This window comes from Perognathus longimembris, chromosome 15 (genome assembly GCF_023159225.1).
Source record: "Perognathus longimembris pacificus isolate PPM17 chromosome 15, ASM2315922v1, whole genome shotgun sequence".
NCBI lineage: Eukaryota > Metazoa > Chordata > Mammalia > Rodentia > Heteromyidae > Perognathus > Perognathus longimembris.
The window spans coordinates 27,668,368-27,695,616 of NC_063175.1; the positions used below are offsets into that span (position 1 = coordinate 27,668,368).

The 27,249-nt window shown below is 39.3% G+C and overlaps 1 protein-coding gene across 4 annotated transcripts; it reads left to right on the forward strand.

Annotated features, from left to right (window-relative positions):
- Positions 1-408: 408 nt before the first annotated feature.
- Rnf138 (ring finger protein 138) lies at positions 409-27,249 on the forward strand. 4 transcript variants are annotated; one of them, XM_048363255.1, is made up of 8 exons: positions 409-590; positions 1,114-1,314; positions 18,273-18,438; positions 19,865-19,980; positions 21,937-21,993; positions 23,739-23,847; positions 26,023-26,130; positions 27,066-27,249. In XM_048363255.1, exons 2-8 carry the CDS (start codon positions 1,205-1,207, stop codon positions 27,132-27,134), a joined length of 735 nt encoding a protein of 244 aa, XP_048219212.1. In that variant the 5' UTR covers positions 409-590; positions 1,114-1,204; the 3' UTR covers positions 27,135-27,249. The 4 variants fall into 4 exon arrangements, with proteins under 4 accessions (XP_048219212.1, XP_048219214.1, XP_048219216.1 ...); XM_048363257.1 differs by lacking the exon at positions 409-590 and adding an exon at positions 1,942-2,029 and having other exon boundaries at positions 1,227-1,314; XM_048363259.1 differs by lacking the exons at positions 409-590; positions 1,114-1,314 and adding an exon at positions 2,820-2,838.

Genomic DNA, 27,249 nt, shown 5'->3' on the forward strand with positions numbered 1-27,249 from the left:
CTGAAAGATTAAAATTCGCATAAATAAACAGTCCCAGAACAGATCTGGACAAGATCAGAACAGTCTACCCGGGGCAAATGGCGAAGATCAACCCCCCTAACTTTAGGGCTATCTTTAGAGGAGAAAAAAATTCCTGAAAAACTGGGTGTATTTGATAGGAATAGTAAATGGTAAGGCACCGGTCGAGCGCGGCCGGGCCAGGCGGGTCGCTGGTGGGCGGCGGACACCCTCGCATACGTCACAACCCCAGCAGGTGCACGCCCCTGTTGCTACGCGGGCCCCCCCCGCCTCGCAGGTCCCGCACCCGGCCGGGGGCCCGTGGTCCCCCTGCGTTCGGCGACTGGCCCCGACTGGCTGCAGGCAGCCGCGCGATGCCTCGGGAGAGCCGCGGGCGAGGGTGGGAGGACCCCGGTGCACCGTGAGCCGGGTCAGGCCGGGTCCAGAGCAGATGAGGACTGCGTGCGCCCCTCTCCATTTGCCCGGCAGCCTCAGTTGCGAGGGCAGAAGCCAGGCGGCGGCACAGAGCCACCTCCCCACTACCGGGCCAGGGAGACTCAGCTCGACCCCCGGCGCCGCTCCGGGGATCTGAGGTGACCGTCCACCCTCACAGGGAACCGGCCGCAGGGGGCGCAGTCCGTGGGGGAGGCGTGGCGGCCGGAGCCAGAGACCAGGCCTGGGACGGGGGAGAGGCGGGGGCCAGACCGCGGGGCAAAGCCCGGCCGCCCACGCTGAGGGCCCGGGGGCGGGCCTCTGGGGGCGTGGCCTAGGCGGGAAGCCCGCGTGGAGGCGGGGTGAGGTGGTGTCCTAGGCGTGAGGGGCTGGTCCAGGGCTCGTGTGGTCGGCTTGATGGAAGCGACAGCTCAGCCAATCGCTCCTTCCGCCGACCAGGCCTCCTCCAAGCCCCGCCTTCGAACTGTGACCCCCGTGGAGACGAATCTGAGGCGTCCACACACCAGGCGCGTGCGGCGTTAGCGTTTCCGCGTTCGGCCCCGCCCCCTCCCACCCCACCCTGAGCCCCGCCCCTCCGAGCCCGGCTTCAGGGCACGCCCCCTTCCTGGCGCGAGCGGCTTCCTGAAGCTCGAAGCTTCCTCACGCGATTCCCTTCCCCCTCAGGGAACGCGCCGGGAGTCGGGCCCGGGGCCGCCGCCGCCTCTGCGGCCGCTGCTGCCGCCATCGCCTTATTCCCCCACCCCCACCCCTCGCCATGGCCGAGGACCTCTCCGCGGCCACGACCTACACCGAAGATGATTTCTACTGCCCCGTCTGTCAGGAGGTGCTCAAAACGCCGGTGCGAACCGCGGCCTGTCAGCACGTGTGAGTAGCCGCCCCGACCCCGCGCGGGGCCGGGCAGACGTTTAGGCCCGGTCCCGGGTTCGGGCTTCGGCCTGGCTGGAGCCGAGCCCGCCGCGGCCTGTCCCGAGAGCCGTTTTCCCCGGCGGGCCGTTCCCGGCCCTGAGCCGCAACCTTCCGGGCCGGGTCCCTCCGGCTTCAGCCGGGGTCCTCGGATCCCGTGTTCACATCCCCCCCGCAGCGGTCTGGCCCTCTCGGCGTCGTCTCCGGGCTCTCGAGGCCTCTGTGCTCTCTGTCAGGCCCGGGCGGAATCATAGGGAACGTGGAGCCTTTGTGTTTCCTAGCAACCCAGTGAAGGCTGGGTGTCGAGTGTCAAACCCGCTCGGTGCTCGCTCACCCACTTGCTCCATGATCTGCTGGCTTTAAAGTGATCCCCTTCCCCTATCCAGAACGCTGAACCTTTCAGCCCTGCATCCCCAGGCCAGCCAGGCATGCATTCTGGCTCATGTAAAATTCAGTAGTATATTAGAATGTTTTAAAACAAGTTTCCCTCCCCCTCTCATGTGTTAGAACTGACATTTCGGAATACTGAAGTGATTGTTTCCCTTTGTGTTAGTTACCCTTCTGTTTCTTATTACTCCATTACTACAGGAGTGGAAGGAAGAAGAGTTCTTTTAAGAGGAATGGTCTGAAGATGTACTAACTGGGGGTGAGAGCGGACCCAAAGAGATTAGAGGAGGTGTCATAGTGCTGCTTCATTTGGCATATTTATTTATAGAAAGAACTTTGATCATATTCTAGACTACTAGTGTCAAATGCTTGAAGGAAATTTTCTGGATGTGTATAATGCTTTTGACAAACTTGGCTGATGACTAGAGTCCCTGGAGAACTTTCCAAGTAAACATACCAATTCTCAGTCTCCATTCCAGTTTTACCAAAGAATTTCGGGCAGGTGGGACCTGAAAATCAACACACATGCGTGCACACACACAACACACTCTTGAACGTTTTTTGTGCTTGCAAACAATTGAATGTTCAAAGAACTGAACATTGTTCTAGATTTTCTCCTTTCAACTCTATTTTTAAGAGTTGAGGTTTTACAATTTTGTAAAGAATTCATCAGGCTTGCTGGTGCCCACTGTGTTTCCAGCACTTTGGATATAGGAAGGTTAATCTTGAGTTTGAGGCTAGCTGGGCTAGTGAGTTCCAGAGACTATTTGGCAAGACTGTCTAAACAAAACAAAAAACAAAATTGATAGAATTTTGGGTTCCTAACAATTGCTATTACTACAGATCATTTATTACTCTTCAGTTTCTTAGTCTTTTTTTTTCTTTCTTTTTTTTGGTGCAAGTACTAAGGCTTGAACTAGGCCTGGGCAGTGTCGCTGAGCTTTTTTTGCTCAAGGTTAGCTCTCTACTGAGCTGCAGCTCCACTCCTGGATTTTTTGGGTGGTTAATTGGAAATAAGAGTTTTACTGACTTTCTTGCCCCAGCTAGCTTCAAACCACCATCTGAAGATCTCAGCCTTGTGAGTACCTAGGATTACAGGTATGAGCACTAGTGCCTGGCTTTGCTTCTTAGGTTTAACTTCACTATCCACTCACATCTTATTTTGTGTTAGTTGTGTGAGCCAAGAATATGTGGCTTTTAATAATAGAAATTACATCAATTCTGTTTTTCCTAATTTAAGGAGACAAATTACAGTCTGAAATTCCTATATTATTTTTTTTCAGCAGATGCAGGTTGTTAGGAAAGTATTTCAAGCTCTCTAAGATGCAAGGTGTGCATTTTTGCCTGTAATCTATCAGTATTTACTATAATAACTTTATGCCTTTACTGTATTTAGACATTTATAAGATGGACTGTAGGAAAGACTCAAGTGTTAGAGGGCCAACTGTGAGTGAAAAGCCCATCATCATGAGGCCCCTGAGTTCAAGTCCTGGTATCAGCACAGACAAATACAATTTAAGTTCTGTGTTGGCAGTGAGTGGAAAGAAAAGAAGGGAAGGCTGACAAGGTGAGGGGACATTGTAGAAGCTGCTAAGAATATATATATATATGCACAGATCTTTTCTGGAAAGAATCATCTCAATTGTTCTTTGGGTCATTGACCTCATAGAACTCATTTTAATATTTAGGAGCCCTAGAATGTTGAGGCAGATTGCTCTAATCTACTTTCTTTGTGGTACATTTTAAATTAAGAACTATAGTTTGATCTCAAGGCTATGGAAAAGAGAATGGAGATTTTTTTTTTTTTTAACTCAGGACTTTCTCAGTGCATTGGGTTTCTACATGACCAAAGAATAGTCCTCTACCTTGACTCTCCCCTACAGTTCTGGCTGCTGAAAAATAAAGTAAAAGTAAGAGGAGGGAGAAAAGTCTATTTGGAAGGATGGTAACAGTGGAATGTGGTCTTGATTGGTTGGAAAGAGTTTGTTGAGGAAATAGCCCTAGTTCATGGGTATGTCAGGTAAAGCACGTTACCACTGAACTACCTCCTCTGTCTGCAAATAGAATTATTTTTAAGTTATATTGTTTACTATGTCATTTGCCCTTCTTTTTTCACAAAGGAAAGAAACTGTTCCTTAAAATAAATTTATACTTTTGCCATAAAATCAGGTGTTTTTTTGTTTTTGTTTTTGCTTTTAAAATTTTTTGGCTGGGGCTGTTGATTGAACTTAGGGTCTTATGTATGTAAACCTGGTTTTTGGTCATAGAGTGGAACACCATAATGATTTAGGGTCTACTAAAAAATAGAAATAAGGGCAGGGAATTTGGCCTAGAGGTAGAACGCTTGCCTCACATACATGAAGCCTTGGGTTCGATTCCTCAGTACCACATGTGTAGAAAAAGCCAGAAGTGGTGCTGTGGCTCACGTGGTAGAGTGCTAGCCTTTAGCCAGGGACATTGCTCAGGCCCTGAGTTCAAGCCCCAGGACTGGCAAAAAAAGAAGTAGAAATAAGTCTTTGTTGCCCTGACGAATGACAGATAATGATTTGCCCACTGACTATCCTCATAAAAGGACCAAATTCATTATCATTATGATAACTTTACTAAAATATAAATTCCAGTTTAATCCCATTCATCTCTTCAAACAATAGTTAGTGGCTGTTCTGTATTTATTTATTTATTTATTTATTTATTTATTTATTTTTGCCAGTCCTGGGGCTTGGACTCAGGGCCTGAGCACTGTCCCTGGCTTCTTTTTGCTCAAGGCTAGCACTCTGCCACTTGAGCCACAGCGCCACTTCTGGCCATTTTCTGTATATGTGGTGCTGGGGAATTGAACCGAGGGCTTCATGTATACAAGGCAAGCACTCTTGCCACTAGGCCATATCCCCAGCCCCCAGCTGTTCTGTATTTGATATTAAGAAAACTAAGTGCTCTTTCATTGGAAACTGTTGATAGTCTAATCACAAGACCTATAAATGAGTGTAATGGATATATAACTCAGCTTAGGAGTATATGGATATCGTGGATGAAGTTAAACTTTAGGTCAGAATTTCTATTCAAGGCTTCTTGGGGAATACCCTGAGTAGGTTTATATTATATGCAGAACTAAGAGTAGTAATAGAGAAATGACTTTGTATCCTGATTAAAATTTTTCTGGAGCCAAGAATGAGTGTTACTGTGATGGACCCAAGAGATCAGCAAGGACTTACTGTGTAACCCAATGAATTTTTCCTGAAAGCTATTGAGACTTAATCTAAATTATTTTGGCTGCAGAGCATGATTTGGTTTAGAAAATTTACATTGGCAGTAGTGAGTTGTGATATGCCTATCACATTGATGTCAGGGAAGAGAATGATTAGACCTTGAAGGTAATGATAGTGGGAATGAGAGAAGACTCCTGATACTTTAAGAACATTACATGAAATTTGATGATTCTATGTCTTGTAGTTAGATGTATATCTTTTTTTAATTACTTTATTGTCAAAGTGACATACAGAGGGGTTACAGTTTCATAGGTAAGGCAGTAAGTATGTTTCTTATCAAACTTGTTACCTCCCTCATTTTCCTCCCACCTTCCCTGCTCTCTAGTCCCCCCCCACCAGTTGTACAGTTGGTTTACAGCATATTATCTTCCAAGTACTGCTATTGCATTGGTTTGTCTTTTATCTTTTGTCTCTCTATTTTGATGTTCCCCTTCCCTTCTCTACTTCTGATAAACCAATATACAATACCCAGGATACCCAAATCAGTTACAGTGACATCAGGGGTAAAACATTGGGGAAGAAAAGACAGAAGAAAAAGGCATAATTTCACATAGTACATTGAAAATAACAGCAATGGTAAAGCACTTATTTCTATAACTCATAGTTTGTTTTGCTTAGCATTATCTCATGTGTTCATATGTACATAGCTGTTAAGATGTATATTTTGTGTATAGATCTATAGTAAGTATAGATAAGACAATAAATGTAAATCTAGTCACTGAGGGAGGTAAGTAAATTGAAAAATATCAGGCCCATAAAGAACAAAATTACGTAGAATATGTAATTTAAATATTAAGCAGCAAGAAATGCAGCCTTAGAAGAAATAAACAAAAAGGGAAAAAAGTCCAGAATTGAACATGGCAGTGGAGACTGAGTAATAATTTTAAGAAAAAAAAGTCGGTTAGATGTATTAGTTATCAGATACAGTATCTTGAAAAAATATGTAGGCAAATTAAAAATTAAGGTTGATCATATATTTAAAGTAGCATTTCAAAATAATGTTTGGAGTTGCCTAGTGTTAAGGTATTATTTCTTTTTTGGTCTCTTTTTTATATTAGAATTTTTTTCTTTTGCACATGAATATGCTATATTTTAATCAGACTTCTGTTGTTACAGTTACTTTTATAAAGGGATATAACTTTATCAAATCTGTGCTATTTGTCTACTGTATTGAGTTAATTTTATTTATTTATTTTTTTCTGGTCCTAGGGCCTGGGGCTGTCCCTGAGCCTTTTGTCCTTAAGGATAGCACTCTACCACGTGAGCCACAATACCACTTCGGGCTTTTTCTGAGTTTATTGTAAGGAATTTGATCAGCCATGTATGGTAGTGCACATTGGTGCTAAGGCCAGCACTGGAGTGGCTGAGGCAGTGGAATTATGACTTCAAGGCCACTCTGAAATAATAGGGAAACTTTGTCTCAAAATAAAATAGAATAAGGGGGTAGGGAAAAAGAAGGAAGTCCCAAATAATTTTTTTGATATTGCTTATGAACATAATCTTTTGCTGTTAAATATAGTGTTGCAGCACCTAAAGTTGTATAGTTGTCCTACTGTATTTTTCAGGAGTTTCTTTCCAGTATTTTTTTTTTTTTTTTTTTTTTTGCCAGTCCTGGGCCTTGGACTCAGGGCCTGAGCACTGTCCCTGGCTTCTTCCCGCTCAAGGCTAGCACTCTGCCACTTGAGCCACAGCGCCGCTTCTGGCCGTTTTCTGTATATGTGGTGCTGGGGAATCGAACCTAGGGCCTCGTGTATCCGAGGCAGGCACTCTTGCCGCTAGGCTATATCCCCAGCCCCCAGTATATATATATTATTTTTTTGGTTTATCCACCTTTTTGATTACAATATAATTTACCTAAACTTTCCATTAACAAAACAGAATTCTGGCACTACAGATCAACGGTGTCAGAAAAGGCTTAGTGGCTGGGGATATAGCCTAGTGGCAAGCGTGCCTGCCTCGGATACACGAGGCCCTAGGTTCGATTCCCCAGCACCACATATACAGAAAACGGCCAGAAGCGGCGCTGTGGCTCAAGTGGCAGAGTGCTAGCCTTGAGCGGGAAGAAGCCAGGGACAGTGCTCGGGCCCTGAGTCCAAGGCCCAGGACTGGCCAAAAAAAAGGCTTAGTGCCTCCTTGTTTGTGTTTGTGTATTTTGTTTTAATTGCATGAGCACTCTCGATTTTTCCAGTATTTTGTAGGAGCCTAAAGCTACATGTTGTACCAAATTCTAGTTTCTGCCTGTTACATAGCAACTGGAACTTTTATGTGTGTGCAGTTTTTATTTGCATTTATTGGTGTACTAGAGGGTTAAATTGTGACATTTCTATACATTCATACAGTGTACTCCAGTGGAACTCAACCCTCATTCGTCTCCTTAAAACAGTTTCAATTAAAACAGTTTCAACAGGTTTTATTGTTCTGTACTCATACATGCATATAAAGTATTTGACTACATATAGTATAAAGTCATACAGATAGCATATAAAGTTCTTTGACTATATTCATTTGTGTTCAGTTAGCCTCTGCATTTGCCCTCCTTCTACTTTATAGTTCCTAACAGAATCTATTTTACTTTTAAGTCATTCACTTTGTGTGTATGAATTGTACAGTTTTGTTGTGGTATTTTGTAGGGCATATCTTTTAATTGGTTTTACCCCCTCTATTCTCTTTTTCTCTGTTCTATTACCCCCTATTGTTTGACACTGTTAACTGAATTTCTTTTTGCTATCATCATGCATATATGCCTTATATTTTGATATTCATTAACCTCTTTCATTTTCTTCACCTCTCTTAATTTTCCTGAAAGTCACAGTTACAATTATATGAAATATTTTTTATGCTTTCCATCCATAAACTAAATATCTTTTTAATTTTTTAAAAGTTATTAGCATAAATTAGTTGTACAAAGATGGTTATTTTATATATCTCCATGTTCAGTGTACCCTGATCAAACTTACCCATTCCATCATTCTGTTCTAGCCCCTACCTTTTTTCCTTAACAAAGCAATTATGCAGTGTGACTATAACTTTGCAGTCTGTGTTGTAAAGAAAAATTAGCACAGCTTTCTTTTTCCTTCTTTACAATTTCATGGATAGAAAAATTTGTTCTTAGCATACAACTTTTTGTCTTTCCATTATAAGAACTTTTACCTTCTCACTTAGAGTAAGAATTTCATCATTTCTTTTTGTCTTGTTCAAATTGCCAGCATCACTAGTCTAAGTTTGGAGGCAGTGATAGAGTAAAATAAAGATTGTTTTTTTTCTTTTTTAAATAAAAGCATTACTATGGTAGTAGTCTTATAAGCAGGATGGCAGTTGATTCACATTCCAGTCTGGTCAGTGTGAAATTTTATCATATAATTGAGAACACTGCCATTAGTCTGAGGATGTAGCTCATTGGTAGTGCTTGTTGCCTTGCGTGTGTGAGGAGGCCCTGTATTGTATTTCCAGGACTGCTAAACAAACAAACCCCACAATTTAAAATTTATGAATTGCTTATTTCTGGAATTTTCTATTTAATATTTTCAGAATGTAATTATCTGTGGGTAATTGAAGCTGTAGAACAAAACTATAGATAATGGGGGACAGCTTAGTATATATCATTTCATATGTGTTTTTCCTGTAAGATAAACTGACAATTGTAATTGATGGGGTCAAAAATAGCAGATGCAGTAGGGTGCTGATGGCCCATATTTATAATTCTAGTTACTCAAGAGGATGGGATATGAGGATAGCAGTTTGAAGTCAGCCTGGTTAAGGAAGTCCGTGAAACTCTTACTTCCATTAAACCACCAAAAAGCCAAATGTGGAGCCCTTCCCTTGAGCACAAAAGCTCAGGGACAATGTGTCTAGTCCTTGCTTGCATGTGCACACACAAAAAAGGCAGATGCAAGTGAATTTGTCAACTATATCACATAGAGTGGTTATAGCTCCAGTGAACTGCTTTGTACATGGGAAACTATTCCTAGTTATGAATTGAGGACCATGGCTTTTGGGATTTAACCTTTTAAAAAAAATTTATACTAGAATAAGATAAAATGTGCACTGGAGGCTCATGCCTGTAATCCTAGCTACTCAGGATGCTGGAATCTGAGTGAAGACTGTGGTTCAAAGCCAGCCTGGTCAGGAAAGTCTGTGAGACTCTTATCTCTAATTAACCAACAACAACAACAACAACAAACCCCTGAAGTGTCCTGTGGCTTAAGTGGTAGAGCACTACCCTTGAGCTGAAGAGTTCAGGGACAGCACCAGGCCCAGAGTTCAAGTCCCACAATGGACAAAAAAAAAAAAAAGATTAAATGCTGGGAATATTGTGATAAGCACCTATGTATGATTTCTGTCCTCTTGGAGCTGAGTATTGCATATACATATATGCAATACATAGTATGTGCATATATATACATATATATGCTTTCAACATTTAGAGAGACATAATTACAGACTCATAGTGGAGGAGATAAAGTAAAAAACAATGAGGTGTACAAGCTCTAGTGTATGTTGATAGGTAAGTGGCTAGTCAGCACATTCTTGAGGAAGTGATATTGATTAGATTTAATTGATGTATAGATGTTAGTTTGTAGATGGTTTGTTAATGTATAGAATATTTTGTGGCGAGGAAACATTTGGGACCAATATAATAAGGAAAGAACATGCAGTGCTTTTTTTTTTTTTTTTTTTTTTTGGTGTGTGTGCGCCTATTCTGAGGCTCAAACTCTGTGTAGGTGCTATTGTAAGCTTTTTTTTTTTTTTGTTCAGAGGCTAGCACTCTACCACTTGGGTCACAGCTCTACTTCTGGTGTTTGTTGAATAGCTTTTGGTGATTAATTGGAAATAGAGTCTCACGGAGTTTCCTGCCGGGAAAACCTGATGTCTGGTGGCCCTAACAGTGTCTAGGTTAACCAAGTTACTTTAAGCAAAGTTCACAAGAGGCTCTCCTGGCCTCCACCTGTTTCACTAGCACATTAGCAGTCTTTGACCAAGAATCAGCTGCATGTGATGGAGTCAGGCAGGAGTGAGGCCGTCTTCCAGGTTGGAAGAGATGGACTGGATCTGAGCTAGCTGCATCCCTTGGATGGATTATCACATCCTTCTGGGTTGCCTGCAAATTTCTACACAGACTGGTTAAGAACATTTGAAATCTCCCAGTATTTTCCTGGTTATTGCTTTCTGGCTTAGGCTGGTTCATACTTTAGATGGACCTAAAGGATGACATGCTGGTTATATGTCAATGTATTAGTCATACTTGTTTGCACCCATCTGATGAGGTGTTTTTTTTTTGTTCGTTTGTTTGTTTTGTTTTGTTTTTTGCCAGACCTGGGCCTTGGACTCAGGGCCTGAGCACTATCCCTAGCGCCACTTCTGGCCATTTTCTATATATGTGGTGCTGGGGAATCGAACCCAGGGCTTCATGTATACAAAGCAAGCACTCTTGCCACTAGGCCATATTCCCAGCCCCTGATGAGATTTTTTTTGCTGGCGGGGGGTGGAGGGGGAGGGCTTGAGTGTAAAATGACCTGATTTTTCCTTTGGCTTGTGGAATCTGGTGATCTTAGAATTGCCTCCAGGAAGGTTAACTGTGACTTCACCCTCAGCTACAGGGGGCTGAGTAGTTTGCTAGATTAGGCTCATAACATAGTTTCCATTGATAAGATTTTTCCTTTTAATGAACAGAACACTTGATAGTTACCTTCTTTAGTCAAAAAGCAAATAATTTTGACTCCATGATGACAGTTTTTACATATTTCATACATAGACACAGATATATACACAGGTGTAACACACGCATACACACTGTGCACATAGGTTTTATAGTGCACAAAAATGAATTTCAGCTGTAGACCCTTTTGGAATTCTGGCAGTAAATGACTTTATTTTGCCCAATATTTTAGAACTATGTCAGAAAAACAAAAACATTGCCAGCAACAAAATTCTTCAGATTACAAAATGGTGAAGCCACATTTTGAGAAACCACCTTAGTCCCAGTGAGGAGCTGAAGTGGGATGCCACTGTGACCGGAAACAGGCCAGGAGATAGGACATGAACAGAGACACATGGTATGGCGTAATGGCACCTGAGCTGATACCATGATTCCAAGATGGTGCCTGTTAAACCTAATATTCACCAGGTGGTCAATGCTAGAGAAAATAAGCAACTAAGCAGGCAGAGGATATGAACAGACATGTGGTATGGTTCTACCATGTAGTCAGTGCTAGAGAAAATAAGCAACTTTTAGATATCTTCGCTGACAAAGCACACTATATGGTCGGGCCTCTGTTTCCACAGCCTGTGAAAAGAGGCAGCTTTGTTAACAAAGTACGTTATTAGGCTGGTATGACTTGGAGTTATATAAATGAATTCTGACCATTTACTATTGCGGTGGCAAAAGGTGAGAATATTTTGACCAGGCCTCATTAGAATAGCAAGAGGTATTCCAACTGAGTGTCCTGGCTTGGGTGTGACTTGCAGCACCCTATCAAAAGTGCATGATAGAGAGTCTGGTGAGTAAATGAGAGCTTACTAGACAGAAGCAGTGCCCTGACTTACCCCAGTGTCCTTCAGAGAGAGAAGGCCAAGCCTCCAAAGCCAAAGTGTCCTTGGCTTCGGAAGTGACTGGGCCCTGGGCCTGAGAAGTTCTCTAGCTTGGTACCATGAGCAACAGAGAACCTGAAGAGCAATTTCATTCACCAGGTATCGAAGTAGTGTGGACATGGATGTGGAGGCCAGCAATGGTATTGGTGAAAAGTCTTGCGTGGCAACTCACAGCAGTTTGGTTCATGGAAAAAGGGCCATCCGAACTGGGATTTTCCTTAGAAAAAACAGAAAAAAGGAGAAAAAACAGGGGAATGCCACCTGTCCTGACTCAAAGCCCCTCCTGGGTTTCAGCACCAAATGTAAGGTTTGCTGGAAAGGAAGCCCACCACATGGTTTAAGCAAAGAAGAGTTTATTGAGGGGAGAGTGAACTGCAGGCCCACACAAGATGGAGGTGCCAGAAGACAGGGGAAGGAAGAAGAGAGAGAGGGAAGATGTATATTGAGCCAGATTATATATAGGGAAAGGCTGGAGGTGGGACCACAGCTGGTATGGACGTGATCTCAGAGCCTGAGGAACCTCTCACTGTCTGAGGAAGGTATGACCAAGGTGGTCCAGGTTGTGACCTCAGCGGATGAAGTGACCTCAGAATTTGGGTCCTTTGCTGACTCTCAGACAGGTGGCTGACAGGTGATTACTGATTTCAGGAAGGTAAAGAATGGGGGAAGGGCTGTTGACCCAGGCAGACCTAACACTTTCATTGCTAGAAAGATCTGTGTGATTTTCTTTTCATATTAAATTTTGTGAGATTTATTCTGGAATCTAGGATATATATTCGGCTAGCCAGCCATTATTCAATTTAATACCATCTGTAATTTTGTGTATGTGTGTATATGTTGGTGTTTGAAAACAGGTCTTGCCTGGGTGCTACTCTTTAGCTTTTCTACTCAAGGCTAACATTCTATCCCTTGAACCACAGCTCTACTTCTAACTTTTTGCTGGTTAACTGTAGATAAAAATCTTGTGGACTTTCCTGACCAGTCTGGCTTTGACTCATGATCCTCAAATCTCATCCTCCTGAGGATCTAGGATTATAGGCATGAACAGCTGGCACCAAGCCTGCCATCTGTTTTATATTAATTTTTGTTTAAGATGAGAAACTTAGGTTGAGTGTGTGTATACGCGAGTGTGCACATGTGCCAGTGCTAGTGCTTGAGCTTCAAGGCATGAGTACTGTCCCTGAGCTTTTATGCTCAAGACCAGCACTCTGTTACTTGAACCACAGCTTTATTTCTGGCTTTTTGGTGATTAGCGATAAGAGTATCATGGACTTACTTGCCCAGTCTGACTTCAAACCAGGATCATCAGATCTCTGCCTCCTGAGTAGTTGCAATTACAGATGGGAGCCACCAGTGCTTGGCTAGATTGAAGTTTTTGTTAGTTTTTGCTGGTGGTGTCCAGTTGTTTCAAAATTGCTTATGAAAAAGTGTTTCTTCCATTGAATTGCTTTTGCACCTTTGTTAATAATTTTTGCTCCTTAAGATTTACTCTTAGACCAGAACAGAAGCATCTTCAGCCTTCTCAAAGAGGAGGCAGGCAGAGGCACACTGCTTCCTTGCCTCCTGCTCCCCATGTCCTCTCTCAGAATGAGACTAAAGCCAGGAGCTGGTGGCTCACACCTGGAATCTTAGCTACTCAGGAGGCTGAAATTTGAGGATCAAAGTTCAAAGCCAGCCCAGGCAGAAAAGTCCATGAGACTCTGACCTCCTTCCAGTTAACTACCCAAAAGCCGGAAGTGGAGCTGTGGCTTAAATGGTAGAGTGCCAGCCTTAAGGAAAAATGCCAAGGGATGGTACGGGGCTGGGAATGTGGCTTAGTAGTAGAATGCTTGCCTAGCATGCATGAAGCCCTGGGTTCAATTCCTCAGTACCACAGAAAAAGCCAGAAATGGCGCTGTGGCTAAGCCTTGAGCACAGAGAGGCTCAGGGACAGAGCCCAGGCACTGAGTTCAAGCCCCAGGACTGGCAAAAAAAAAAAAAAAAAAGAAAAAGAAAAAAAATGCCAAGGGATAGTTCCCAGGCTTTGAGTTCAAGCACTGAGATTAGCACAAAAAACCAAGGCAACAGAATGGGCTAAGGCAGTGTGATTAGTGGGGACTGTGGGAAGGGGGGAGGAGGCGTGCAAGGGCTCATGGTAAACACCTGGGGCAGGTGCAGAGTAGACGCCATGATCTGATTGGATGTCAGCTGCCATTACTAACGGAGTCATCATTATGTAAAAGCAACATGCATTCCTAGGGGGTCTGGAGAAAGGAGGGTAGAGAGGGCTGGGACAGCCATGGAGGGGTTGGGACTCAAGGTAGGACCCCCTGGGAATTGTATTGGCTGGAGGGGGCTGGTATAAGAGATAGCATAGCCTTCTTGTGAAATCTGGTAGAAACTTAATTTTTTTGTGCTAGTACTGAGGATTGAAATCAGGGCCTGAGTGGTATCCCTGAGTTGTTTTACTCAAGTCTGGCCCTCTACCATCTGAGCCATAGCTCTATTTCTGGCTTTTTGGTGGTTAATTGCAGTTGAGTCTCAGGAACTTTCTTGCCCGACTGGCTTTGAATCTCCACCCTCAGATCTGAGCCTCCTCAGTAGCTAGGATTCTAGATGTGAGCAGCAAGCAGCTACCTAAAAATAAATAAATTTTGCTTTTAACTAGAATAAAATATACATTTATCATTGCAAAAAATTATTCTTAATGGCTTATGTATGTAATCTTAGCTACTCAGTAGGCTGAAGTCTGGAGGATCATGATTCAAGGCCAGCCTGCCCAAAAAGGTTTTGGGACCACATCTCAGCTAGTAAAAGGCTTGGTATAAAGGCCCTTACTTGTTATTTTAGTTACACAGGAAGCATAAATAGGATCATGGGAACAAACATGAATTTGAGACTGTATTCAAAAAGCAGTGAAATAGTGGAGTGCCTGCTTGTCAAGAACAATGCTTAAGTTCAAACCCCCGATTTTTTTTTAAAAGATACATTCTTGCCGGCCTGTTTATTGTTTGACATACTTCTGTAGAGCAATCATCTTAAGGCCCTTTTAATTAGTTTATGTTAATTAATTCATTGTTTATTTTAACTAGAATTGTTTATGTTTACATTTTTCTCTTTAAAATTTGTACCTTTTATTTATTTATTTTTTATTTTATTTTTTGCCAGTCCTGGGCCTTGGACTCAGGGCCTGAGCACTGTCCCTGGCTTCTTCCCGCTCAAGGCTAGCACTCTGCCACTTGAGCCACAGCGCCGCTTCTGGCTGTTTTCTGTATATGTGGTGCTGGGGAATCGAACCTAGGGCCTCGTGTATCCGAGGCAGGCACTCTTGCCACTAGGCTATATCCCCAGCCCAAATTTGTACCTTTTAAATAAGCCTTATTAGTTTATAACCTTATACTGTTTATGATGTACAGAAGGGTTATAGTTACGTAAGTCAGGAAAAAAGTACATTTCTTTTTGGACAATGTCACCCTCTCCTTTTCAATGTGCTGAGCTACATTTCTTAAGCATTTAAGTGAACATTTTCCAGTATATTTTGTACAATATTCACCTTAATAACTTAATATAATATTTGAAAAATTTGTATTATGCAGTTCAGCTAGTTTTGACATGTAATATTGGGGAATTAATTTAGGATTCTTTTCACTTAAGTTTTTTATTTTGTTTTTGCCCTGATGGGGATTAAATTTAGGTCTTTGCACATATTAGGCAAGCACTTTACCATGGAGCTACATTGCCTGCCCTCTAACAGAAGTTTTGTTATCTAAAGTGATCATTCTGAGGCTTGAGCTGTAGGTCAGAGCTCTCCCTTAGTCTTTTGTGCTCTACCACTTGAGCCACCCTTCCCTTCTGGCTTCTGGATTTTTGCTGATTAATTGGAGATAATAGTCTTACAGGCTTTCCTGCCTGGGCTGGCTTCAAACCCTGATCCTCATATATCTGCCTCTTAGCCACCAGTGTGAGCCACTGGTGCCCAACTTAAAGTGACTTCTTACTTTTTAAAATTTGTGTATGCTTTTAAGTCTTTATTTTTACAGCTATTCTATTACCAATATTTTCAAAACAGTGTGCACATATTGGAACATGGTGGATTTGTGCCTACTTTTAGTGAAAAAAATTTAGCATTTGAACTAAAATTTTTATGCATACCTGACATGTAAGGCACCAAGGGGGAAAAAGTTTTGTCACTGAGGTAATTGAGTCAGTGAGGAGTAATTTTCCACTAAATACAATATTTTCCTTTTTGGAAAGCATAAACTTAAAAAAACAAAAAACTAAGGCTGGGGATATAGCTCAGTATTGGAGTCCTGGGGTGTGACCCAATTCTAAGCACTACAAAAAGAAATTATAGTATTTAACCACAATCTCAGCTTCTGAGGAGGCAGAGGAAGAAGGACCAGAGTTAGGACCAAGGTTCCAGGCAAGCCCTGGCAAAATTACAGACCTTATCTCACATATAAACAAAAGGGCTAGAGGTATGGCTCTAGTCCTGGGCATAGTTTCCAGTACTAACCCAAAAAATTACCACAATATAATATATATAGCCTGTCCTATAACTTAGGGCATGTTATCTTCTTTGATATATTTAAAAGAATTTGTTGAAAGAATGACATTGTTCCATTTGTAAGGAAATGGAAGGACTTGGAAATAGTTATACTAAGTGAAGTGAGCCAGACCCAAAGAAACATGGACTCTATGGCCTCCCTTATTGGGAATAATTAGTACAGGTTTAGGCAAGCCATAGCAGAGCATCACAAGGCCCAATAGCTATACCCTTAGAAACACATAAGATGATGCTAAATGAAATGAACTCCATGATATGGAAACAAGTGATATATCACAGTTATAACTACTTTCAACGTCTTATGTGTATGTGTAGTTTCTATTATTGATGATGTTTTGTATGACCTTCCTATGTTTGCACCTACACTATCTCTGTAATCTTATCTGAGTATATTGGAAACCGTGTTTACTGGTATTGGAAGTAGGAAATTCAAAGGGAATACCAAATTCGAGAGACACAGGGTAAAAAAAGAGAAATAACTACAAAAGCAATACTTGCAAAACTGTTTGGTGTAAGTGAACTGAACAACTGGGAGGGGGGAGGGAAAGGGGGGGAGGGAGGGGGGCATGAGGGACAAGGCAACAAACAGTACAAGAAATGTATCCAATGCCCAACGTATGATACTGTAACCTCTCTGTACGTCAGTTTGATAATAAAAATTTGAGAAAAAAAAAAAAAAGAATTTGTTGAGATGCTAGGGATTGGATTGAACCAAAAGTTCAATGCAAGGCTAGTGTTCCATGTAGGGTTCATTTGAATCTAGGGTCCAATTCTAGGCCAGTATTCTACCACTGAGCAATCCCTAGCTGAGTTAAGCTTTTTAAACGCTTCAACCTTTTTTTTTTTTTCCCCTCATCAGTTATAGGACTTGAACTCAGAGCCTGGGTTTTTTCCCTGAGCTTTTCTGTTCAAGGCTAGTGCTCTACTACTATGAGCCACAGTGCTACTGAGTTAAGCTTTTTAAAACTTTCTTATTGATACTCTTTAAAAAAAAGTGGTTTTTTTTTTTGTTTTTTGTTTTTTTTTTGGTACTGTGGCTTGACTACAGGGCCTGGGCACTGGCTCTGAGCTTCTTTTGCTTAAGGTTAGCACTCTACCACTTGAGCCACGCCACCACTTCCTGCTTTTTCTGTTTATGTGCTACTAAGGAATCAAATCCAGGGCTTCGTGCATGCTAGGCAAGCATTCTACCTCTAAGCCACATTCCCAGCCCTTCTTATTGGTACTCTTAAGATAACTGATAACCATATTAACCAAGAGGATTGTGAATAACTATAGTTTATTTTTAAATATTATCTATGTGTTCCTAGATAAAGCCAAATTTATCTTTAAATTTTAAAAGCAGTTGGGCTGCTAAGATTTGGTGTATGACTTAAAAAACCTGTTCCATACCATTTCTGTTATCCTTGATTTATGACTTTTGCATGTCTATTCATAAGTAATGTTTATGAATACATAAAAATGTTTTGAAGTTAAAAACCCTATGGGCCTCCTAAATAGAACTATTTGAACAAATGTGTACCATATTTGGCTATACCTGGAGCACTGTGTACTGTCACTGGTTTTTAAAGTATTGGCTTAGTGAGTTGTTTATTACAAATTCAGAAATAGTAACTGTTGCTGAGTGTGTGAAGAAAAAAAAGAAATAGTAAGTGTTCAGAATTTTTCTCGTTAAGTTTTGCATTTTTTATAAAAACAATTACATGTTTCTTGGAATTTATTGGAATAATACTTCATATATTTCATTGTTAAATATTGTTAGTAGGCCTTCAGCTTTTTTACAGCTTTGTAAGGGCAGGAGATAGACATCTAGTTTTCATAGGTATGATGCTTCACATGAATATAAATGGCAGAGCCAGGATAATTTTGTTACATAGTGATACTGAATTCTCATACTACTTCACTAAAAGTTGTAAAGTGGACTTGTGTATAGTTTTCCTTACCTTTTGATCTAGTTTTATTCCCTGATTTATTTTTAAAATTTATTTTAAAATAAAATTTAAAAATGTACATATGAGTGAGTAGCTTGAATTACTTAGCATAAATACATATCCATAGTCACTTGTTTGTGTTTAATTATAGAAATGAAAAGAGTAAATTTTTCTCTAACATGTCACAAATATTTGATTCAGTTTCTGTAGAAAATGTTTCTTGACTGCAATGAGAGAAAGCGGAATACATTGTCCCCTGTGTCGTGGAAATGTGACTAGAAGAGAAAGAGCATGTCCAGAACGGGCCTTAGATCTTGAAAATATCATGAGGAAATTTTCTGGTAGTTGCAGATGCTGTGCAAAACAGGTAAGTGTGACATAGCTCTTTGAAAGTTATAAGCTGGAATGAATTCTGGTAAGCTTTGGTTTGAAAAAAAGTCATTTTAAAAAAGAAAAACCTGTTTGTACATTTATTGAAAACAAATTGAAAGATAAAAATCTGAATTTACCATAATTCTTAGCATGTTATTTTCTTCGAAGTAATCATTCATTACTTATGGAATTAACCAAATGAACACTTACCTCATTTTATGGTTACAGACTCAACTCTCAGGTATTCTTTTTGACAGTAGCATCATTATTGCAGCTTTGCACACAGAAATGTTAGTAGTTTGGACAAATCAATTTATGTAATCAAAGTACCCTGTAGCTGTCCAGTTATGTATTTAAGAAACCACAAAATGTTTGGCAAAAGACTTATAAGCTTTAAAAAACAGGTGGGAGAACCAGGTGTTGGTAAGCAACTCTAGATTTTATTGTTCTATTTTGAGGAGTAAATTAGTAAGGCAAATTAGATTTTGAATGGATTCACATGTTTGGGTTTATTAAAGATTTGTGTATGTGTGCATATGTGCGTGCGCACAACAGGTATCAGTACTGGGGCTTGAACTCAGAGCCTTGTACTTGGCATTTTTGCTGAAGGCTGGTGCTCTACTTGAGCCAGGCCTCCACTTCTTGCTTTTTGCTAGATAATTGTAGGTAGGAGTCTCTTGGATTTGTCTCTGCCAGGGCTGTCACTGAACCTTAATCCAGATCTCAGCCTCCTGTATATCTAGAATAATAGACATAAACCCCAGACACCCAACTTGTAGATACTTTTTCTAACAGCCAATAGTCATTGAGCACAATTTGTTGCTATTTCATTCATTCACATGTCTGCTTTTCCATCTCTTTGAGCAGTGTGTTCAGCAGACATTGCAATGAAGTGAAACTGGGAAGCATACTTTGGCTTTAAACTTATGGCACTGTCCCTGAGCTTCTTTTGCTCAAGGTTAGCACTCTACCACTTGAGCCACAGTGCCACTTCTGGCTTTTTCTGTTTATATGGTACTGAGGAATCAAACCCAGGGCTTCATGCATGCTAGGCACACACTCTGCTACTAAGCCACATTCCCAGTCCTTTACGTTCCTTTTAACTGTCACATTAGTTAAAAAAAAACCGCCCAGTAGTAGCATAACATAATCTCTTAGCCCTTAAAAAAAATAGTAGTAGTATTTCAAGTATAAAATTGTTAATGTTTTTACAATAAATTTATGGGACGTAGCCTCTTCTCCATGGTTTGTGCATCTAAGTACATTGCCTGTTTTGAGCTCCTATTTAATAATTAGGTAATTATTTTTCTTTAAAAAAACCTTTTGTTTAAATGAAACATTTACCTATTTTTATCTTTTGTTAACATCCCAAACCTTTTCTATTTTAAATTAAAAGTTACATTTTAATCAATAATTTACAGATTAAATTCTATCGAATGAGACATCATTACAAATCTTGTAAGAAGTATCAGGATGAATATGGTGTTTCTTCTGTCATTCCAAACTTTCAGATTTCTCAAGATTCTGTAGGGAACAGGTAAGCAACATTTATTTCTAAAAGCAACATTTTAATTTTATTAAAATTGATATTGTGAGTATTAATGATTTTTTATTGTATGTATGACTGTTTAAAGTAAGTGATCCCATCAGAACTACAGCATTTGCCTCAAATGGCATATAGAAATTTATATCTAGGAGAATAAACTCGATGATATAGTTAAGCTTACTCCATTTACAATCATTTTGAGAATCTACCTTTGAAAATAAATTAGACTTAAGAATTCAAGGCTCTTTTTCTCATTGGCTTTGTAAATAAAATTACTTGAAAACCTGAAAATTAGAGGCAATTCTTTTCAGTAATGTATTTGAAAGCAGATTTTGTATGTGTGTGTATGCGCGCGCGTGTGTGTGTACATGCGTGCACGTGTGAGCGCTAAGTCCTGGGGCTTGAAATCAGGGCCTGAGCACTCTCCCTAAGCTTCATTTTATGAACTTAAGGCTAGTACTCTACCTCTTGAGCCACAATACCACTTTGTCTTTTTCTGAGTGAACTTTCCTGGCCTGACTGGCTTTGAACTTTAATCCTCAGATCTTGTCTCCTGAGTATCTAGGACTATAGGCATGGGCCACCAGCACCCAGCTGAAAATAGATGCTTTTATTGCTAAGAAATAGAGTTCTTTGAAATTTTTATTCTGACATATGAAAGTCAAAACATGGCATTACTAAATTCTTAGCTCTATTTTAGTCTCAGTTTTTTTAAACATTAGGTTTTGACTTGATTTATGTCTTATAACAGATTTATGCATATTAAACTACGTGAAGGAGATGTGAATGGCCAATACACATATATGTGATTTTAAGAAGTGACACAATAAAAACCCAGCTACCCACTAAAATAGGAAAACAAATAGGAGTCCTAGGATCCCTGTAGATTTGAACTTTAAGCTCACATAAACACGGTTCTCTCACTAGCATGATTATTTCTTTGTTTTTCTTTATATGTAGGCCTATGCACAACTCTGTGAAGCAAGGCAATTTTGCTACTATTATAGAAGCTCCTAGGAAACAATATATTAAGCAGAGTCAATAAGGTTTTATTTTCGTCACTTTTTATTACACAAGTTGCTAATTTCAGTAATTTAACTATCTTCTTTAGCACTCTAAATTCATCTTTCTGCATTAATAAGTTCATTTGGTAACGATCTTCAGTAATTTTTCATGTTGCCTCATGTGCAAAATTCTTTGAGAGTCTCAGTATACTTGACTTATTGTTATTAGATAAGTATGAAGTTACTCCTTCACTCTTATTTTTCACCTCTATAGTCTCTCTCCTCATTACTCCAAGCCATACTTATTTTCGTCTCTTTTAAAAGGCTAAGACAAAGTGTTAACTACTCTGTGAAATCTTTCCCGACTCCTAGAAATACATTTTATATCCCAGTTAGACCCTATAAATTTTATAGTTTGTTTTCTGGTATATCACCTTATCTAGAATGGCCTTCTTAGTCTCTACTCCTAAATAACTAGGATTACAGGAGTGAGTTATCAGTGCCCAGCTAATGACATTCTTTAAAATACATGAATAAGAAACAAGCATTCATATCTGAGTATGTTTGAAAAGTAACTAACGCTATGATTAACAAAGATATTTGAAGTTTGGACTTTTAAAACAAATTAGACTAGTCTTTATCATTAACAGTTCAAGTTAATGATTTTTTTTTTTGGCCAGTCCTGGGCCTTGGACTCAGGGCCTGAGCACTGTCCCTGGCTTCTTCCCGCTCAAGGCTAGCACTCTGCCACTTGAGCCACAGCGCCACTTCTAGCCATTTTCTGTATATGTGGTGCTGGGGAATCGAACCTAGGGCCTCGTGTATCCGAGGCAGGCACTCTTGCCACTAGGCTATATCCCCAGCCCAAGTTAATGATTTTGAATGTACTTTTAATACACTTTAGTATTTTTGATATTGACATTGTTCCTCTGTGCTTCTTAAGTAACAGGAGTGAAACATCCACCTCTGATAACACAGAAACTTATCAAGAGAATTCAAGGTAAGCTTTTGAAAACCATTTTAGTAAATAAATATTTATCACAGTATCAAACAATATATGTATTTTTCCTTTGTGGTATTAGAGATAGAATCCAGGGCATTGTGCATACTAGGTAGGTAGACTCTCTACCACTGATCCCCAATAAGGGGTGATTTTTATTTTTATTTTTTGGCCAGTCCTGGGGATTGAACTCAGGGCCTGAGCACTGTTCTTGGCTTCTCTTTTTTGTTGTTGTTGTTGTTTGTTTGTTTTTGCCAGTCCTGGGGCTCAGGGCCTGAGCACTGTCCCTGGCTTCTTTTTGCTCAAGGCTAGCAATGCCAACTAGAGCCACAGTGCCACTTCTAGCCTTTTCTATATATGTGGTGCTGAGGATTCAAACCCAGGGCTTCATGTATACGAGGCAAGCACTCTTGCCACTAGGCCATATTCCCAGCCCCCAATTTTTTTTTTGCTAGTCCTGGGCCTTGAACTCAGGGCCTGAGCACTGTCCCTGTTTTTTTTTTTTGCTCAAGGCTAGCACTCTGCCACTTGAGCCACAGCGCCACTTCTGGCCATTTTCTATATATGTGGTGCTGGGGAATCGAACCCAGGGCTTCATGTATATTAAGCAAGCACTCTTGCCACTAGGCCATATTCCCAGCCCAAGGGGTGATTTTTTTTTAAGTTTTTATTTATTTATTTATTTATTCAAATTTTTATTAGCAAACTGATGTACCGAGAGGTTACAGTTTCATATGTTAGGCATTGGATACACTTCTTGTACTGTTTGTTACCTTGTCCCTCTTTCTGTTACTGTGTTTTGTTTGGAGAAAATCTATGTATGTATGTTTGTGTGATCTTCTTCTTGTCTTAGCATCCCAAGTGCTGGGACTGTATATAGGCACTACGTAGCCTACATCAATGGAAGCCTTTTAAAAGTTTTATATTTTTGTATTCTTACTTAAGTAGTTGTACAAAAAGATTTCAGTTCAATATGTTATTAACACACAAAAAAGCTTTAAGGTCCTAGATACAAGGTTTTAACACATAGGATATTTAGATTTGTGTGTATATGTGTGCCAGTATTGGAGCTTGAACTCGGGGGCTTCCTGCTTTCTCTTAGCTTGTTTTGCTCAAGGCTAGTGGTTTTCACTTGAGTTGTACCTCCACTTCCACCTTCTACTGGTTAATTGAATATAAGAGTCTCTTAGATTTGTCTGCCTAGTAGCTAGGATTACAGGTCCTAAATGGATATTTAGAATTGTCATGGAGCAACAGTAACATACAGTTTCCTCTGAGGTAATGATTATAATTAAGTTTGGACTTATTTAAAATAGCAGGGGTTTTGTTTGCTTTTTTTTGTTTTTTTTTTTTTTCTGTCGTTGCTGTTTGTTTCTGTGGAGGTTGAAAGTGTTGAGATAGGATAGGGTCTCTCAGTATGTAGTCTACAATGGCCTTTGTTTCTTCTGACTTTGCTTACCAAGTATTAGAATTACAGATGCATACTTCCATACTCAGCCTGGTTTTTGTTTTGGGCTGGGCAAGTACTTTGAGAAAAATGAACTGAAATACTTGTACTGTAAACTGAGGTGATCTGCTGCTAGATGATTTGCTGAAAACATTTTCCTAATGAGCATTTTTTAATAGTCTTAGCAATTGGAACTTTTTAAAGACAAACCAACAATGATTGGCTAAAAAATAGGAAAGCCTAATTTTTATGTTAGTTATTTTGAATTAAGTACTCTTCATTTAAAATTGCTTTGTAGTTCTGGGCATCCTACCTTTAAGTGTCCCTTGTGTCAAGAGTCAAATTTCACCAGACAGCGTTTACTGGATCACTGTAACAGTAACCACCTATTTCAGATAGTTCCTGTGGTAAGTACACATGTTTAAGACAGTTTTCTAATTAAGCATGTTTATTTCACTATACATGCACACAGACACACACACACACACACACACATACACACACAGGAAGGATGTTCATTTAAATTTAGATGGGACCTTATCAGTTGCTTTTTTGTCAACAAGTTATGACTATGAGCAATGTGAGATATTTAAAATTTAGTAACATCTACCATAAAAAGGAAGATGCTTACTGTGAAGTGATATAGAATTGTCTGGAGAAGACTGGTTATTGAGCCTTGCAGAAACTAATTCTATTGGGTCCTTTCAGTTTCTTACTTTATAGGGTAGAGACAACTGGATCCAATGAAGTGGATGTGATGCAAGTGAAAAATAATCATAAATAAAAATAAAGCAAATAATCATTTTTAATTGTGTCCTTGCAGAATCTTTTGTATGATGCATAAAGCTGAAAGGAAAAAAATCGTACTTTCTCTTTTATGCATACATACTCTTGTATGTGTTTGTGTGATATTGGAGCCAAACTGGGCAAAGTGCTCTAACCACTGAGCTATATCCCCAGACCAGTACACATCTTTTTTATGACATTTTGAGGGTGAGTTATAACATGATAAGGCCTTTTTAATGGATGACATAGAGTTCCAACATTGTGTTAATGGTTCTAGAAGAATTTATTTTGAATGCAAGTCCCACAGATAAGTTATTTTTAACTGTGATTATGGAACAGGGGAAAGTATAGCTATAAGAGGTACTTCCTTTTCAGGTAAACATTGCTGTATGAAAATTCTGTCTTTATAAATAGGCCAGATGTGGTATACACCTACAGTTTCAACACTTGGGAGGCAGAGGCAAGAGGATATTGAGTTCATCCTGGTATTGCAGTGAGATTGTCTCAAAAAAAAAAGAAAAAGAAAAAAACAGAGCTGGAGATAATTCAGTGACAAAGAGCTTGCCTGGCTAATAGAAGGCCCTCAGGTCCATCCTGGGTTTCACCGCCAGCACCACACCATAAAAAGAAGAAAAAATTTCTGTAACTCAGGGAGACATGCCATGCCCTTTTTGCCCGCTAGAAGGAAAGGATCAGTTTCTGTTATGCAAATACAAAATTCATATAATTCATTATAATATTTCAGTATTTCCTTCTTTCTATTTTTTTTCCTTTTTAATAATTTTTTGAGATAGGGTCTTACTTTGTTGTCCAGGCTGGCTTGGAATTCTATATAGTCTAGCGTGCCTTCATCTTATGATCCTTTTGCCTACCAACTGTTGGTATTACAAGTATGTACCACTGCATTCAGCTCTCCTCTCCACTATTTAAGATATAGTTCATTCAAAACTTTAAGGACACATTTAAACTAATTTACTTCATTTCTCTTTTACATGGAAATGAAGCTAATAATTATTATATAGATCAAATTGATTATATACATTTTGTATTTTAGGCAGTTAATGACAATTTTTGTTACAAAAAGATATATTTCATTCAAAACTTTAAGGACACATTTAAACTATAATTTCATTTCCCTTTAACATGGAAATGAAGCTAATAATTATTATATAGATCAAATTGATTATATACTTTTTGTATTATAGGCAGTTAATGACAATTTTTGTTACAATTGATATTATTAAAGGCTGCATATGGAGTTTCTGTTCAGTTGTATAATTGGAGATTTAAGTGGTAGAATATCTAAGTTCTCCTTTATTATATTGTATTATATGTTATTATCGTTCATCTAGGTAGTTTGCTTGGAAAATGACTTAGTCATGAGATTTGACTTATAGAAATGAGTTTTACGTGTGAGCATACCTCAGTGTAAATTTGATTTCAGACTATTGCAATAAAACAAATATTACAATGTGAGACATAACATTTATTTCCAAGTTCATATAAATGCAATTATATTTCATTGTGCAATAGTACTAAGTCTAAAAATGTATGCTAGCTAAAAAATTTTTTACTAAAAATGTTAATGATCATTTGAGTAACTTGGAAAAATGGTGCCAATAGACTTACTTGAAAAGGGTTGTTACACATCGTCAAAATGCAATAAAGCAAAGAACAACAAAAAATATATGCCTCATGTTTTTAGTAACAAAAGCTTGCGTTTTAATACTCTTGGTAATTATACAATGTTTGACTATTTTCCCTGTTTTTTATTTAAAACAATCTGTTTCCCATAGACATGTCCTATCTGTGTATCTCTTCCTTGGGGAGATCCTAGCCAGATTACTAGAAATTTTGTTAGTCATCTAAATCAAAGACATCAGTTTGATTATGGAGAATTTGTGGTAAGTGAATTCTTGAAGATTAAGAAAATACTATTTACATGTTCAAGTTAAATTAATTTTGTAATCTAGATTTGAGTTTTGTTGTATCATAGTGGTTGGATGTATAACAAGATCTTTGGTGCTTTGTTTCACTAAAGTTTATTATTATTTTTATTACTAAGTAGTTGTACAAACAGGTTTCAATTCCTTAAGTCAGGTTATGAGTACAGTGTGTCTTGCTATCAAAACTTTTATCATTTTTCCCCCGTTCTCATCCCATCCCTACACTCCAGGTAAATTTTGTTTTATAGACCGTGATCAAAGTTGATTTATTTGCTAGAGAATTAATTGAAGAGTACATCCCCAGATTAACAAAATTATGATTTATATTAAACTATCTAGAATTAAGGAATTATTATGCCTACTTAAAAGTAAAATAATAACATACAAAAGAGAATGTATTAGTTTACCTTCAGTAATTTGGTATTTTTTTTTCCTAGAGAAGACTTAAATTATCTATTAAATCAGGATAGTAGATTTCTTATATCTAGAATAGGAAATATATATTTGTTTTTAATAAAAGAACTTTATTATAGACAAAGCTAGGTTGCTTACTTAGCAAGGTGAATGGGGGAAGTTAATAGTATGTAAAAAAGGTTCAATCAAAGCAAAAGTGTCTCGTTGATTTCTACTTTTTTTTTTTTCTTTTCAGTGCTGTGGCTTGAACTTGGCCTGGGCACTGTCCTTGAGCTTTGAACCATGACCCTCAGATCTCAAGCCTTCTGAGTAGTTAGGATTACAGGCCACCAGTGCTGGGCCATATCTTATATTTTAAAGAATATTCTTTATTATACATAACTCTCCTGATTGTGTATAGTAAATGTCATGATATATAATGTGAACAAATTTTAATAGTTACCTATTTTCTTGTTGGCTTTTTTTTTTTTTTTTTAAAGAATCTTCAGCTAGATGAGGAAACCCAATATCAAACTGCTGTGGAAGAATCTTTTCAAGTAAACATCTGAAGTCTATAGACATCTCTGCATCTTTGTACCTGCAAGTGCCATCTTTAAGGGGAAAACTACATGAAGTCACTGTTTCAGTAACTTGATATGTATATTAATAAAGTAATTCAGTCTA

What these genes read in the sequence shown, in the direction of transcription:
- Rnf138 (XM_048363255.1), top strand. Translation starts at nt 1,205, where the DNA reads ATGGCCGAGGACCTCTCCGCGGCCACGACCTACACCGAAGATGATTTC. An exon ending in ACTTATCAAGAGAATTCAAG is followed by an intron (nt 21,994 to 23,738) that starts GTAAGCTTTTGA and finishes ATTGCTTTGTAG; the next exon opens with TTCTGGGCATCCTACCTTTA. An exon ending in TATTTCAGATAGTTCCTGTG is followed by an intron (nt 23,848 to 26,022) that starts GTAAGTACACAT and finishes TGTTTCCCATAG; the next exon opens with ACATGTCCTATCTGTGTATC.